The 16,808-nt window shown below is 44.0% G+C and overlaps 1 protein-coding gene across 1 annotated transcript in view; it reads left to right on the top strand.

Moving 5' to 3' along the window:
• Positions 1 to 7,390: 7,390 nt before the first annotated feature.
• Positions 7,391 to 16,808, top strand: part of LOC132825816 (mucin-5AC-like) — a 75,264-nt gene continuing 65,846 nt past the window's right edge. The window contains exon 1 of the mRNA XM_060841324.1: positions 7,391 to 9,446. Coding sequence (XP_060697307.1) covers positions 7,514 to 9,446 — 1,933 coding nt within the window. The 5' untranslated portion in view covers positions 7,391 to 7,513. The remainder of the gene's footprint in view (positions 9,447 to 16,808) is intronic.

Here is a 16,808-nt window from a genome sequence, read left to right on the forward strand (position 1 = left end):
ACTGGAGAACAATTTATCCAAGTTGGGATGGAAGAGTAAAATGTTAAGGTATTAAAAAGGGACAGAGGCTTTGAGTGAAGGGAAAGGAAAAGAAAATGGTACAGCGCTAAAAGGCAGCTGACAAATAAGTAGTGGACGAGATCATGACATGGTGACTCATCAATCACACTATCAGTGGCTTGAAGTCTATGAATGGTGAGGGTGTACATGTAGATGAAAGCAGTGCGCATTGATCAGCAAAATAAGAGATAGGATTGGATGACAAGTGGAGAAAATTATTGATATAATGAACAGTGTGGGCAATGTCTTAAAGCACTGAAACATTTAAGCTACTGAGAAATGATCAGTAAACCGTCAGCTGCGTGACAGATTTGAAAGTATATTAGGCAGCTGGGAACAAAGTGCACCATGCCAAGCTATGTAATAAATGCTGAAAATGTGATGATGGAAAAGCGCAGCAGGTCAGGCAGCATCCAAGGAACAGGAGATTCGATGTTTCGGGCATAAGCCCTTCTTCAGGAATAAGGGCTTATGCCCGAAACGTCGAATCTCCTGTTCCTTGGATGCTGCCTGACCTGCTGCGCTTTGCCAACAACACATTTTCAGCTCTGATCTCCAGCATCTGCAGTCATCACTTTCTCCTCCTATATAATAAATGCTCATAGTTTCCTGAACTTATCTCCACAGAATAAATTTAGATGCAGCATCATAAAGCAACAACTAGATTTGTGGAGGGAAAGCAGAGTTAACGTTTGGGTCCAGTGAACCTTCTGCAGAATTTCTGGTTTTGTTCCTGGTTTCCAGCATCTGCAGTTCTTTGTATGTTTTTTTGGTTTAGTAACATATTAGGTTTGTTAGATTCTTGAAGTTGAGTTTATAATCCAATTAAACGGTGGACTATGAATCTAGTGCAAACTTTTCCTGTAATCAAATAACTCATGGGAATTAAACAGAATTTTTAAATTCGATCTGTGGAATTTGGGCATCACTGGCTGGCCAGCATTTATTGCCCATCCCTAGTTACCCTTGAGAGGATGGCAATGAACTCTACTTTTGAACCACTGCAGTTCATCTGCTGTTAAGTTGATCCACAATGCCATTAGGGGGCGGAATTTCAAGATTTTGACCCAGTGACATTGAAGAAACAGTGATATATTTCCAAGTCAGGATAGTGAGTAGCTTGCAGGGGAATTGACGGTGATGGTGTTCCCATACATCTGCTGCCCTTGTCCTACTATATGGAAATTGTCATGTGTTTGGAAGGCGCTGTGTGTGAGGGGCTTTGGCGAATTTCTTCAGTGCATCTTGTAAATAGTACACACTGCTCCAACTGAGTGACTGAGATGGTGGAGGAACTGGATGCTTCTGGATACAGTGCTAATCAAATGGGCTACTTTATCCTGGATGGTGTCAAGCTTCTTAAGGGTTGGTGGGGCTGCACTCATGCAGACAAGTGGAGAGTCATAGAGATGTACAGCACAGAAACAGACCCTTTGGTCCAACTCGTCCATGCTGACCAGATATCCCAACTCAATCTAGTCCCACCTGCCAGCACCTGGCCCATTTCCATCCAAACCATTCATATTTATATAGCCGTCCAGATGCCTTTTAAATGTTGCAATTGTACTAGCTTCCACCACTTCCTCTGGCAACTCATTCCATACACGTACCACCCTCTGAGTAAAAACGTTGTCTCTTATGTCTCCTTTATGTCTTTCCCCTCTCACCCTAAGCCTATGCCCTTTAGTTCTGGACTCCCCCACTCCAGGTATTCCATCACACTCTGGACTTGTGACTTGTAGATGGTGGATAGGCGTTGGGAGTCAGGAGCTGAGTTATTTGCTGCAGTATTCCTACTATCTGACCTGCTCTTGGTGACACTATGTTATGTGGTGAGTCCAGTTGGGTTTCTGATCAATGATAACTCCCAGGATATTGGTAATGGGATATTCAATGATGGTAAGACCAGTGAATGTTGAGGGGCAGTGTTAAGATTGTCTGTTATTGGTGATGGTCACAGCCTGACATTTGTTTGGCATGAATGTCATTTGCCACTTGTCAGTCCAAGCCTGGATGTTGTCCAGCTCTTGTTACATTTGGACATGGACTGCTCAAGTATCTGAGGAGTCACAAATGGTGCTGAATATTGTGCAATGATCAGCGAACATCCTCACTTCTGACCTTATGATGGATGGAAGGTCATTGGAGGGAATGAATTTAAATCAACCATATTGGAAGAATATTCAAATAATCAGCAAAATCAATGTGAAGTAGATTATTTTGTTTACATTTAGAGAGAATAGTTATTTTAAGTTTTTTTTATTATTGCAGTATTTATCTGGTCCAATGTGATCTAAAACAATCTCAGATAAAGAGACAAAACAGATATAAAATGAACCTAAAGGGCAACCTTTTCACACAGAGGGTAGTGCATGTATGATTTGAGCTGCCAGAGGATTTGGTGGAGGTTGGTACAATTACAATATCTAAAAGGTATTTGTATGGGTATAAACAGAAATTGCTGGAAAAACTAAGCAGATCTGGCAGCATCTGGGGGAAGAGAGCAGAATTACTGTTTCAGGTTTCGTGAACCTTCTTCAGTACTCGTTGCAGCTAGGAAAAGGTTGGTATACATGCTGAAGGTGAGGTGAGGGAATGGGGCAATGAGTAAACAATAGATGGAGATAAAGCCCAGAGAGAAAAACAGTTGGACAGACAAAGTAAAGGTCGGCCTAGGAGAATCAATAGCTGCTAATGGGGACCATTAGATTCATAGTATTGTACAGCATGGATATAGACCCTTTTTCCAACTTGTCCATGCCAAGCAGTTTTCCTAAATCAATCTATTCCCATTTGCCAGCATTTGTTCCACATCTCTCTAAAGTCTTCCTATTCATATACCCATAGAGATGCCTTTCCACCACTTCTTCTAGCAGCTCATTCCACACATGCACTGCCTTCTGCATGAAAACATTGCCCGTTAGGTCCCTTTTGTATCTTTCCCCATCACATTAAACCTACACCCTCTAGTTATGGACTCCTCTACCATGGGAAAAAGACTTTGGCTATTCACCATAGCCATGCCACTCAATTTTATAAACCTCTATAAAGTCACCCCTCAGCCTCCAATGCTCCAGGGAAAATAGCCCCAGCCTATTCAGCCTGTCCCTATAGATCAAACCCTTCTACCCCAGCAATATTTTTGTCAATCTTTCCTGCACCCTAGCAAGTTTAACAACATCTTTCCGATAGCAAATTGAATGCAGTCTTCCAAAGGTGGCCCAATCAATGTCACAAAGTGATATCCTAATTCCTGCACTCAGTGCAATGACCAATGAAGACAAATGGACCAAACATCTTTGTGACTACCCTGTCTCCCTGTAACTCTACCTTCAAGGAACAATGAATAAAGTATGTTTGTTCGGCAACATTTCTCCTAACATTCTATGTATAAGTCCTGCCCTGGTTTACCTTACCAAAATTAGTAGCTGACAATGGAATAATTGTAGTCGAAAAGTGTGGTGCTGGGAAAGCACAGCCACTAAGGCAGCATGCAAGGAGCAGGAGAATCGACGTTTCGAACAAAAGCTCTTCATCAGAAATGATTATGATAGCCTGGTAGAAAGGACATGGTAGAAGGTGCTCTGGTCCTAAAATTATCAAATTTGATGTTGAGTCCTGAAGGTTGTAGGGCCCTCAAGCCAAAAATAAAACGTGCATCTTCCAGCTTGTGTTGAACTTCATAGGAGCACTGCAGCAAACCTGAGACAGAAATGTTGGTCACTGGACCCAAAACATTAATTCTGATTTCTCTCCACAGATGCTGCCAGACCTGCTGAGTTTTTCCAGCAATTTTTGGGTTGTTTCTTGTTTTATGCGCTTTTGTTACTTTGCTTTATTTCCTCGTATTTTTTAGAATTGATTTACGGCTTGTTTCTCACTTTATGCCTTCACATTCTATGTAGAGTTTTTTTATTCTTGCCTCTCTTGGAGAGAATCTGTGTTACTTTACTTTTACCAGACTGTTTGGCTGTTGTATTATGAAATATTTTGTTATTTAATTTTCCATGGTCTCCACCCTACCCTTCCACAAATCATCTCCTTTGTTCCTCCTATTTCCTCTCCCGCCCCATGGCTTAAAAAGTCTTCATCATGGCAGTATTTATTTTCAGTTATAAATGATGAAAGGTCATCAGTTGAAACACTATCTCTGTGTCTCTTCAGAAATATCTTCTGATCCATTGATCAAAATGTTCCAACTTTTTTAAAAGTTCATTCAAATTTTCAGCATCTGTTTATTTTCACATTCAGCTCATTTCTTTATCAAGCGCGTAGCAAGAATAAAACTAAACTGAGTACGTTCTAAATATAGCGATCGAGAGATCATTGTTATCATGTTATTGTTGCATACTCTGAAATTAAATGTAATTTTGTTTCTCTTTGCTTATTTATAGATCAAATAGTTAAAGCCCATCAATGTAACTGAAATATATTTAGCGAAGTTTGATATCATTTAAAGCTCAGGTTTGATGTTCTGGATGCAAGTTTGCTCACTGCTTCAGCTCAGCAAGCAAACTTACATCCGGAAATATATTTAATCAAACAAGAGCATTAAAAACGCCAAACTTAAGGTTTAGTATAATTTAGAGGCAGCAATGAAAGAATGGAACATTGTGTGCAATTCTGGTCTCTCCCCTATAGAGAGAACGTTGTGAAACTTGAAAGGGTTCAGAAAAGGGTACAAGAATCTTGCCAGGGTTGGATGATTTGAGCTATAGGGAGAGGTTGAATAGGCTGGAGCTGTTTTCCCTGGAGGGTCAAAGGCTGAGGGTTGGCCTTATAGAGGTTTATAAAATCATCAGGAGCATGGATAGGGTAAATAGACAAGGTCTCTCCCCTGGGGTGGGGGAGTTCAGAACTAGAGGGCATCAGCTTAAGGTGAGGTGGAAACATTTAAAAGGGATCTAAGGTGCAACTTTTTCACGCAGAGGGTGGTGTGTGTATGGAACGAGCTGCTGAGGAAGTGGTGGAGGCTGGTAAAATTACAACATTGAAAAGACATATGAATAGGAAGGGTTTAGATGGACATGGGCCAAATGCTGGCAAATGGGTCTAGATTAGGTTAGGATGTCTGGTCGGCATGGATGAGTTGAACCAAAGAGTCTGTTTCCATGCTGAACATCTTTATGACTCTAGAATCAAGCAGTAGCGTGGAAGAATCAAGATACACAGTAACTTTCAATTGCTGATTTTACAGTTAATTAAAGTAAATCATTACATTTCCATGAATATCCATTACTACTACATGTAATACTCCCTTCCATTCCAATTAGAAACACAGAAAATTGCTCCAGGAGTAGGTCATTCAGTCCATTATGCCCACCCTGTAAGATCATAGCAGATCCTCTATCTCAATACCATATTCCTGCTCTCTTACCTTGACAATTTTAGCCTCTAGAAACCTATTTATTTTATAAATACATCGAGTGATTTGGCCTCCACAGCCTTCCATGGTACAGAATTACACAGGTTTACCACCTTGTGAGTGAAGAAATTTCTCCTAACCTTAGTCCTAAATTACCTACAACGTACTCTGAGATTATGATCCCTTGTTCTAAATCACCCACTTGGCAAAACATAATTCCTGCATCTAATCTGTTCAGCCTATCAGAAACATATGAGATTCTGTTTTGTTCTTTCCAATCTCAATGAATACAGGTCCTGTCAACGCGACCTTCCCTCATATGATAAACCAAATGTAGGATAGAGATTGGTGTATGATTGCAGCCATACCTTCAATTGCTGGGGTCAGTTAGCTGGTTTGCGATTCTGCCTAAAACGTGTTACTGGAAAAGCGCAGCAGGTCAAGCAGCATCCAAGGAGCAGGAGAACCGACGTTTCGGGCATGAGCCCTTCTCCAGGAAGCCTGACAAGTGTGAGTTCAATTCTCAAACTGGCTGACAATACCATGAACAACTCATCTTCTCAACCTCTCCATTCACCTGAGGCATGATAACTCATGTTAAACTACTTCCAGTCTTCTCTCTCTCTCTAATGAAACAGTACAGTATGGTCCAGCACAACAATAGCAGCTTTACCTTAAACGGAAACTGCAAAAGAAACTCAAAGGTCTGGCAGCATCTGGAGAGGGAAAACAAATACAGAATTGATGATTCGAGTCCACTGACCCTTCTGCCCAACTTTGAGAGTGTTAACTCTGTTTTGTTCTCTCCACTGATGCTGTCAGACCTGCTGAGTTTCTCCAGTAATTTCTGTTTTTGTTCCAGATCTTGCAGCATCCACAATTCTTCGCTTTATTTTGGAGGTCTGACATTAGATTAGATTACTTACAGTGTGGAAACAGGCCCTTCGGCCCAACAAGTCCACACTGACCCGCCGAAGCGCAACCCACCCATACCCCTACATTTACCCCTTACCTAACACTACGGGCAATTTAGCATGGCCAATTCACCTGATCTGCACATCTTTGGACTGTGGGAGGAAACTGGAGCACCCGGAGGAAACCCACGCAGACACGGGGAGAACGTGCAAACTCCACACAGTCAGTCGCCTGAGTCGGGAATTGAACCCGGGTCTCAGGCGCTGTGAGGCAACAGTGCTAACCACTGTGCCACCGTGCCGCCCACAAACATTTTTTATTTTATTTTTTTTATTTAGACTTACAGTGTGGAAACAGGCCCTTCGGCCCAACAAGTCCACACCGACCCGCCGAAGCGCAACCCACCCATACCCCTACATTTACCTCTTACCTAACACTACGGGCAATTTAGCTTGGCCAATTCACCTGACCCGCACATCTTTGTGACTGTGGGAGGAAACCGGAGCACCCGGAGGAAACCCACGCAGACACGGGGAGAACGTGCAAACTCCACACAGTCAGTCGCCTGAGTCGGGAATTGAACCGGGGTCTACAGGCGCTGTGAGGCAGCAGTGCTAACCACTGTGCCACCGTATCTTACAGTTCTAGGAGATAGAGAGAAATTTCTTCAGCTAGAGTGGTGAATCTATGGAATCCATTGCTACAGAAGGCTGTGGAGGTCAGGTCATTGAATATATTTAAGACTGAGACAGATAGGTTTTTGAGTATCAAAGGGAACAAAGGTGATGGGGAGAATAGGGTAATGAAACTTTGTCAGCCATGATTGAATGGCCTAATTTCTGTTGCTACGTCTTATGTTCTTAGCTTCGCCTAATGTGGTCCCTCACATATTCATGCGCGCTCCCGATAGCACTGCGCAGCTGCAGGGAGTCAGCAATTCGTGATAGCCCAGCTCGTCCATCGTAGCCGCAACCATACGGTTTGCGCAGCCGCACCATCTGCAGGGGGGGGTGGGGGTGGGAGAGTGTGTCTTCTGGTGCAGGGAGGGAGGGAGGGAGAGTTGCGCGTGCGCCCAGCTGCGAACACCTGACAACAATGGGTTGACGGTTGGTCACGTGCGGGCTGCGGCCGGGACGCTGTCACGTGCAGGGCCGCCTGGAACCAGGAGCGGCCATGAAGTGGAGCTGGCCGTTCCGTTTGCTCTTGATGTTGTGGCTGACGGCGCCGTCCGGCCAGCGAGTGGTCCCTGCCCAGGCGTCTCCGTCCCTCGCGGAGTTCACCCGGCCGGAGGGGGACACGCCGTCGCTGACGATCGAGCTGGACGATGAGGACGAGGCGACCACGCCCGGTTCCTCGACCTCCGGCGGGGCGGCACCGCTGAAAATCGAGATCGACATGGAGGAGTCGACGGAGAACGGAACCGGCCGTTCCCCGGCGGACGCCACCGAGCCCGCCTGGCACCCTTACCTCATCAAGATATCGTCGGGCACCGGGACCGCCGCCGCCGCCACAACCGGCGGCCCCGAGCTGGAGGTGCCCCCGCCGGGCTCCCTCATGGAGGAGACCATCGTCATGCAGCTGCCCGAGGCCAGCCCGGTGGCCACGAGCACCACCGTGACCCCGCCCCTGCTCATTATCGAGGAGCTGACCCCCAGTCGCCCGCCGGAGCCCGGCTCGGTGCTGCTGCTGGACTCGCCGACCGAGTCGGTCCTTGTCCTGGACGAGAAAGAGCGGAAGGCCGAGAGCAAGAAGCAGGCGCTCGCCCAGCTGCAAGGGAGCGCCCCTCACCGCCAGCAGAAAGGCGGCCCGCCGCCCAGCCGGCAGAAGCTCAAATCCCCGAACGGCAAGACCGCCGGCGAGGACGAGACGAGCCCTCCGCAAGTGTTGTTCCTCGTCAAGGAAGTCGAGCACGACGCGCCCGCCCTACAGCAGGAGCTTCCAATGGCCGTACAAGTCATGGGCAGTAACGCCAGTGTCCCGGGCACTAGCACCAAGGAAGCAGCCACTGTCACTCGTATCCCAGACACCAGCGTAAAAGATGTGAACACTGTTGCTAGTTCCGCAGACATCATCGTCACCGAGGTGCCAGGCAGTGCCGGTGTCGAGAACATAGGCACCGGCAGTAGTCCTGTGGTCGTCAGTGGCACGGATACAGACAATATTACCAGTTCTCCAGACATCATCGCCACCACGGTCACTAACGTTGAGGACAAAAGCACCAGCAGCAGTGCGATGGTCATCAATGACATGGATACAGACACTGTCACCAAAACTCCAGACATCCTTCTCACCAAAGTCCCAAGCACACTCGTTGAGGACATAGGCACCAACAGTACTCTAGTCATCAGTGGAACAGATTCACACACTATCCCCAAAATCTCAGGCACTGATGTTCAGGAGATCATCAACAGTACCGATGTCCCAGAGATCAGCATCACAGATACAGAAAGTATCACTAAAGCCCCAGTTGTTAGTATCCAGGACGATGTCACAAGCACTAATGCTCCAGTCATCGTCACTGGTACAGACACTAATTCTAAAACCCCAAACTCCAATGTCCAGGAGGTCATCACCAGCACTAATGCCCCAGTCTTCATCCCAATTGCGGACACTAATTCCAAAGCCCAAAGCACCAGTGTCCAGGAGGTCGTCACTGGCACTGATGCCCCAGTCATCAGTATCACAGGTACAGATACTAATTCCAAAACTTTGGGCACCAGGGCCTTGGATTTTGTCACCAACACCAGTGCTCCAGTAATCAGTGTCACTGAAACCAATGCAATCGCTGAAGTTCCGACTGTCAGTGTCCAGAAAATCAACACCGGTTCCATTGTCCCAGTCATCCGCATTAGTGAGACGGAGTCTACCACCAAAACACCAGCTATTATTTTGACCACTCAAGGCACAACCGATGTTGAGGAGGTGGACTCTGAAGTTGAAAACACTTTCCTTGACATGAGTGACAAAGGAATGAGTGTCACAAATATTGTTGATAAAATAATGGTACCAGAACCACATTTCAAGGAACTGTATTTTGATCAGCTTGTGGACCACTTCAGTTTCACCTCCCATCAAAAACTCTACCGTCAAAGATATCTTTTATGCGGTGAGAGAGGAGCTTTACTTTTGAGTTTTCATTTTAGTATTGATACGCTAATGATATAACAGCATCTGACTTCTAATTAGATTAGATTCCGTACATTGTGGAAACAGGCCCTTCGACCCAACAAGTCCACACTGACTCTCTGAAGAGCAATCCACCCAGACCCATTCCCCTACAATTCCCCCTGAGTAATGCACCTAACACTATGGGCAATTTAGCATGGCTAGTTCACCTAACCTGCACATCTTTGGACTGTGGGAGGAAACCGGAGCACCCGGAGAAAACCCACGCAGACACAGGGAGAATGTGTAAACTCCACACAGACAGTTGCCCAAGGTGGGAATTGAACCTGTGACCCTGGCGCTGTGAGGCAGCAGTGCTAACCACTGAGCCACCGTGCCACCCTGATAAATTTACTCAGCAAATCAACCAGTAAGTAGGATGATGTGAGACATAAAACATGCTGGCTTGCTCTTTAGTGAGTAAAAAATGAGGTCTGCAGATGCTGGAGATCACAGCTGCAAATGTGTTGCTGGTCAAAGCACAGCAGGTTAGGCAGCATCTCCTGAGATGCTGCCTAACCTGCTGTGCTTTGACCAGCAACACATTTGCAGCTTGCTCTTTAGTGAATTAACTGATCTTTTAAAGATTGGGATGGGAGAAGGAGCAAAGGCTACAGTTTCTTTAGTAACTAGCCTATTTTTAGCCACAGTTTGGATTCTCCCGCATTGGGAGCATATCTGATTTCTTTTACATTGAGGCCCAGACCACTTCTCAACATTTTTGTGTGAAGAAGACCAGTCTTTTTTGATAATTTAAGTTTTTTGCGTCATCTTTATCTGCACCATCTTCAGCGCCTCCATTCCTTTTAATATAAAGACTAGAATTGGTGTTAGCCTTTTGTATTAAGGAAAATAAACATCCAGACAAGATTATTAGAGAGATGGATTGTCAATGTTAGTTGCCTTTTGCCTTGGATGGGGGATTTCAAGACTAGGGGCACACTTTTTTAAGGTGGGAAGAGAAAGGTGTAAAAGACATGAGGGCCCAACTTGTTTTTAATACAAGTTGGCTCAGGTGTGGAATTAACTTATTGAGGAAGTGGCTGATGCAGGTCAAGATTAGGGTGGTGCTGGAAAAGCACAGCAGGTCAGGCAGCATTCGAGGAGCAGGAAAATCGACATTTTGGGCAAAAGCCCTTCATCAGAAATGAAACTGGAGCCTCGGGTGGGGGGGCGGACGGGGGTGGTGAGGCTGGGGAGAACGTAGCTGAGAGTGCAATTGGAGGTAAAGGTAATAAGTCAGGAGGGTGGAATGGATAGCTGGGAAGAAAGATTGACAGGTCTTCTTTCCCAGCCCCACCACCTCCTCCCATTTATCTCTCCATCCCCGAGGCACCCAACCTTGTTCCTGGTAAAGAGCTTTTACCCGAAACGTCAATTTTTCCTGCTCTTCGGATGCTGCCTGAACTGTGCTTTTCTAGGACCACTCCAATCTTGCCTGTAATTTCCAGCGTCTGCAGTACCTACTTCTGCTTAGCAAGCACTGAAGGGTTTGTTTCTATGCTTCTATAACTTCTCTCTTGTCTGATATGTATGTAAACTGAATGAAATGAGTCTCTCTGACCCTAAAGTTTCCTTTCGTTATCTGCCGATTTACCACCATCTTGAGTTCTTTAAAGGAAAATTGATGAACGGGTAAGTTGCTGCTTGGCACTACCAAGCTATTCTAAATTATTTAACAAAGTTAAGGGCATGAATATTAAGAAAAAAATTGACATATAGAAAGTATTTTGTTAATTCTAACTTTGAAACTGGTATCGAGCAGTTTTTAATATTTGCTTATTCTGTATGGTTAATCCTGAGAAGGTTGTATTTATTTTTGTTCCTAGTTGCCTTCGGATAATGATGGTAGACTACTGGAGTCCTTGTTTTGATATTCACAATGGTAATGCATAGAATATATGAAATGGAAATAGGCTGTTCAGTATATCCAGTTCATTTTAGTATTAATCACCCAGTAAGGGAAAGGATGTATCCAATGACCATGAAAATAGGGATGAAAGAAACCTCCTTGTTCACTAATGTCCTTCGCAAAAAGAAATATGCCATCTTACCTGGTCTTGCCTACATGTGACTCCAGATCAACAATGATGTGTTTGACTCAACTGTCCTCTAAAAACGCCTAACTATCTGCTCAGTTGTAGCAATTACTATAAGATCTCAAAAGATAAATTAAACTGCACAAACTATCTGGCATCAGACACAGCAATGGCAAAAACAACTCAGTAATCGTGGGCGGCACCATGGCACAGTGGTTAGCACTGCTGCTTCACTGCGCCAGAGACCCAGGTTCAATTTCCACCTCAGGCCACTCTGTGTGGAGTTTGCACATTCTCCCTGTGTCTGCACGGGTTTCCTCCCACCATCCAAAAATTGGCCATAGTGTTAGGTGAAGGGGTGTAAATGTAGGGGAATGGATCTGTGTGGGTTCCGTTTTGGCGGATCAGTGTGGACTTGTCGGGCCGAAGGGCCTGTTTCCAAACTGTAAGTGATCTAATCTAATCAAGCAACAGCTTAATACTGTATATTCCTATTACTGGAATTGCAGACAATGTCACAGTCACAATCACCATTCCTAGATATATCTTATCCCACCAGCAGGACAGGCCCGGCAGAGCTGGCAGCATTGCAGTATGGGAGTTTTCAACAATGCCTCTGGACACAATGAAGTCTTGTGGCATCAGGTCAGATGTAGGCAAAAAAAATCTCCTGTAGATTACCATGTACTATCTTTGGTCAGCTGATGGATCAGTGCTCCTTTATGCTGCGGGTGGCAAGGTGGTAGTATGTACTCTGTGGAGGATTTCAATGTCCAATATGAAGAATGGCTCAGCAGCATGATTTAATGGCATTGCTGCTAGAGTAGGTCTGTGGAAAATGGTGAAGGAATCAACAAGAGGGGAAAACATTTAACCTCACTAATCTACAGGTGATTCTGTCCATGGTCTGTATGAGTGACCACTATGTAGTCCTATGAAGACAAAGTTCTGCCCTCACATCGAGGGTATTGTGTGATGTGGCACTATCACCATATTAAATGGGACAGCTCTAGCAATCAAGACAGAGCATCTATGAGATGCCGTGTGTCATCGTATTGTTCTCCAGAGAAGAATTGTACTCCAAAACAATTGTTACAATGTGGAGGTCAACCCCTTTTAATTAAACCAAAGCATCCAGAAAAGCTCACCTTGCCTCATAATCTTTTAAAATATATGACCGAGAACTCCTACATTCCATAATAAAAGAAAATAACATGTTCGCTTTTAGAATTAGAAAATAAATTAAACAACAATTCACAACTCTAAGTCTCTTTTACCCCCCCCCCTACTGCTTACTATCTTCCTCCAACTCTATAATAATATACTGTTCCAATAAGACACTTATTAAAATTACATCAACTTAATTTCAAAACCACACAACCGCTGTCGTCTTTTGTGTCTGTCTTTGTCTGGCTGAGGATCTCCCTCGGTTATCTTCCTTTTTACTGCAAGTATGTGTCATATGAAAAAGTACCTTTGGTGTTACCTAATTTCTTGGAGAGCAAGATGTTAGCTCTTCACGCATTTTTGTCTCGACAGTAGTTGCTCTTTAACCAATTTTCAAAATGTCTGCATTTTATACCACCCCCACCCCAAACACCGGATTATCCCATTGGTTCGATGTTGGGAAAACAATAAATGCAAAATCAATTGGGTTTTAGTACCTTGGGCCATAATTTAAACTGGTTAAATTCAAAATGTTGTAAAAACAGCAACCAAAGCTCAGGTATCCATTGCACAGCCAAACGTTACATATTTGTAATTTTTCAGTTCACACTGGGACTGCTATCTGTTCGTGTGCTTGTAATCTCTCAGTTCAGAACAATATTCACTCTCTTAAAGGTACAGTACACAACTTCAACTTCATGACACAATCTGCAACCTCCAGGCTCCACTCTAATCTGTATGCTGAAAATAAAGCTCTATTTTAAACTGAAAGTAAATATTCCTAAGTCTACCATTACCACCAGCTCTGGTTAAATGAAGTGCAGGTGAGCATGCCAGGAGCAACACACGGCGTACCCAAGAATGAGGTGTCAGCCTCGTGAAGTTCTGAAGCAGGACTGCTTACAACATCATAAGCAGCAAGTGTTAGAGCAAGCAATCCCATAACCAATGGATCAGATCTATAGACCTTCCACATTCAATCATGAATGGTGATTGACAATTAAACAACTCTGGAGGAGGTGGCTCAATGATGGGGCAGCCCAGCACATCAGTATAAAAGATAAGCCATTCACAACAACCTACGGCAAGGAGTATTGAGTGGATGATGTATCTTAGCTGCCTCCAGAGGTCCCCAGCACGACAGATTCAAGCCAATTTGATTTCCTCCACATGATATCAAGATACCACAAAAGCTGAGTGTTGGCTGCCTTCTAGTTATAGTAATGAACATGTGTCCCAGACCTTTGTTGTGCGCTTGGCTAAGCTATTCCAGTATAGCAACAACACTGGTGTGTATCCGCAATGGAAGATTGCTCAATTATGGCCAAATACAAAAAGCAGGACAAATACAACCCCGTCAGTTACCACTGCATTGGTCTACTCGTGACGATCAGCAGTAATTAGATAGAACGTGTCATCAATATTGTTATCAAGTAGCACCTGCTCTAGCAACTACCTGCTCACTAATGCCCAGTTTGAGTTCCCTCGGCCACTCAGCTCCTGAAATTATTAATGTTGATTCAGACATAGTTAAGAGAAAGGTAAGGTGAGAAATGCATCCCTTGACATCAAAGCCATTTTTAACAGCAACAATGAGCTCTGGCAAAACTGGAATTAATGGCAATTGGGCAAAATGCTCTGCCACTTGTTATTATACCTGCCACATAGGAAGATGGTTGTGGTTGTTGGAGGTCAGTCATCCCAGCTTCAGGACATCTGTGCAGGATTTCCTGAGGTTAGTTTCCTAGGCTTAACCATGTTCAGATGCTTCATCAATGACCTTCCTTCCAACATAGTAGGAGAGACTAAGATCTGACGGCACAGCCTTGTTGTTCAGCAAGAGTGTGGTAAATCCATGGCACTCAACTCCGCAGAAGGCTGATGAGTGTATTTAAGACAAAGGTAGGTTCTTGATTAGTAAAGCGATCAGAGGTTATCGGACAAATCTAGAAGAATGGGATTGAGAAACATATCAGCTATGATAGAATGTTGGAGCAGACCTGATGGGCCGAATGACCTAATTCTGCTTGTATATCTTATGGTATTATAAAGTTAGATGTGAGGATCCTTGCCAATGGTTACATAATGTTTAGTGCTATTCCTGACTTGTCAAATGTTGAAGCGGTCCACCTCCAAATACAGCAAGACCTGGAAATATCCAGGTTTGGGCTGAAATGTGTTACGGATGCACAGTACATTATCTGAAATATTTGAGAGCAGCTGGTTTTTCAGAATTTTTCGAATTTCTAAATAAATGACAGTTGTATGGAATTTTGTAGATCTAGAATTCCTAGAGGCCTGGCACTCCAACCACGGTGCCGAAAGTTTTAAAAATCTTATCGAAGGAGCATACTCGCTGCGTAAAACGGGCCTTGAGAGAACGTTTGAGGCCACGCCCCATCCACATTGCATCTGAGTGACACACATCAAGTACATGTCAACTTGATTAACTGTTTGCATGCCAAACCACCTTGTTAATGAGAAAAACACTTCACAAAATACCTTCGGACTGGATCCCCTACCATTAACATCCTCGGGAGTTGCCATTGATTAGAAACTGAACTGAACTTGCTATGTAGTACAGTGGCTACAACAGCAAGTCAGAGGCTAGGAATATTGCAGCAATTAATTTGCTGACTCTCCAAAGCCTGTCAATCTACAAGACACAAGCCAGGAGTGTGGTGAATACTCCCATTTGCCTGGGTGAGTAATATGCGTGATGTTTGATCCCATCCAGGAAGAAGCAGCCTGCTTCATTGACACCCCATCCACAGACATTTAGTCACAACTCCACTAACTTTCACTGGCAGTATAGTGTACTATATAAAAGGTGCACTGCAAAAATTCATCAAATCTGTCAACAGCATTTTCCACACTCATGACCACAGCTAACGAAAGGGACAAGAATAGCGGATACATGGGAACCGCAACACATTGTTCCCATCCATGCCGTTCACTATCCTGACTTAGAAATACATCTTTCTTCCTTTATCTTTGTAAGTTCAAAATACTGGAATTCCCTCCCTAATGGCATTATGGGCTGCAACAGTTCAAGAAGGCAACCCATAACCACTTTCTCAAGGACAAAGTGGGACAGGCAATATGCCCACATCCCATGAATGAATTTTTAAAAAGCTATTCCATCTGGCAGTCCAGCCTCTTCATTGATTCATTTTCTTCACTTTCCTGAAGTATTCTTAAAAGCTTAATTTTCTTATTTTTCAAGTGACTTACTTTGTGGGTGTGGAATTTCTGATTTAACCTAGTGATGAAAGAAATATATTAAATGTCTAAATGAAGGTGTGTTGCAACATGGCAGATCACTTGGTGTTCAGACTTTTCTATTGATTACTGTGGTTGGGCAAGAGTTGGGATGGTTGGAAGTGCTGTTGAAGTCTGAATGATATAGTTCAATTGAGGTTTTGTCTTTGTTTTAGAAAACACGAAAACTGACCCTTTAATTCAACCAGTCCATACTGATCATAATTCTAAACTAATGGACAAGCATATGGACATACATGGAATAGTGTAGGTTAGATGGTTTTCAGATTGGTATGACAGGTCGGTGCAACATCGAGGGCGGAAGGGTCTATACTGCGCTGTAATCTTCTATGTTCTATGTTCTAAATAGTCCCACCTGTCTGTGCCTGAACCATATCCCTCCAAACATTTCTTATTCATGTAATTTCACAATACTTAAAAGACATTTGGATCTGTAACCACATCACTACTTCCTCTGGAAGTTCAATCCACACATAAAACAATCTTTATTTAAACAAAAAAGTTAGCTCTCATGTCTTTTTAAAAAATCTTCCTCCTCTTACTTTAAAAATATGTAGGTCGTAGGTTTGCTCGCTGAGCTGTAGGTTTGATATCCAGATGTTTCATTACCTGACTAGGTAACATCAGTGGCGACCTCCAAGTGAAGCCAAGCTGTTGTCTCCTGCTTTCTATTGATATCTTTCTCCTGGATGGGGTTCCTGGGGTTTGTGGTGATGTCATTGCCTGTTCGTTTTGAGGGGTTGATAGATGGTATCTAGATCTGTGTGTTTGTTTACGGTGTTGTGGTTGGAGTGCCGGGCCTCTAGCAATTCTCT

The sequence above is a fragment of the Hemiscyllium ocellatum genome, chromosome 21 (genome assembly GCF_020745735.1).
Source record: "Hemiscyllium ocellatum isolate sHemOce1 chromosome 21, sHemOce1.pat.X.cur, whole genome shotgun sequence".
Taxonomy (NCBI): Eukaryota; Metazoa; Chordata; class Chondrichthyes; order Orectolobiformes; family Hemiscylliidae; genus Hemiscyllium; species Hemiscyllium ocellatum.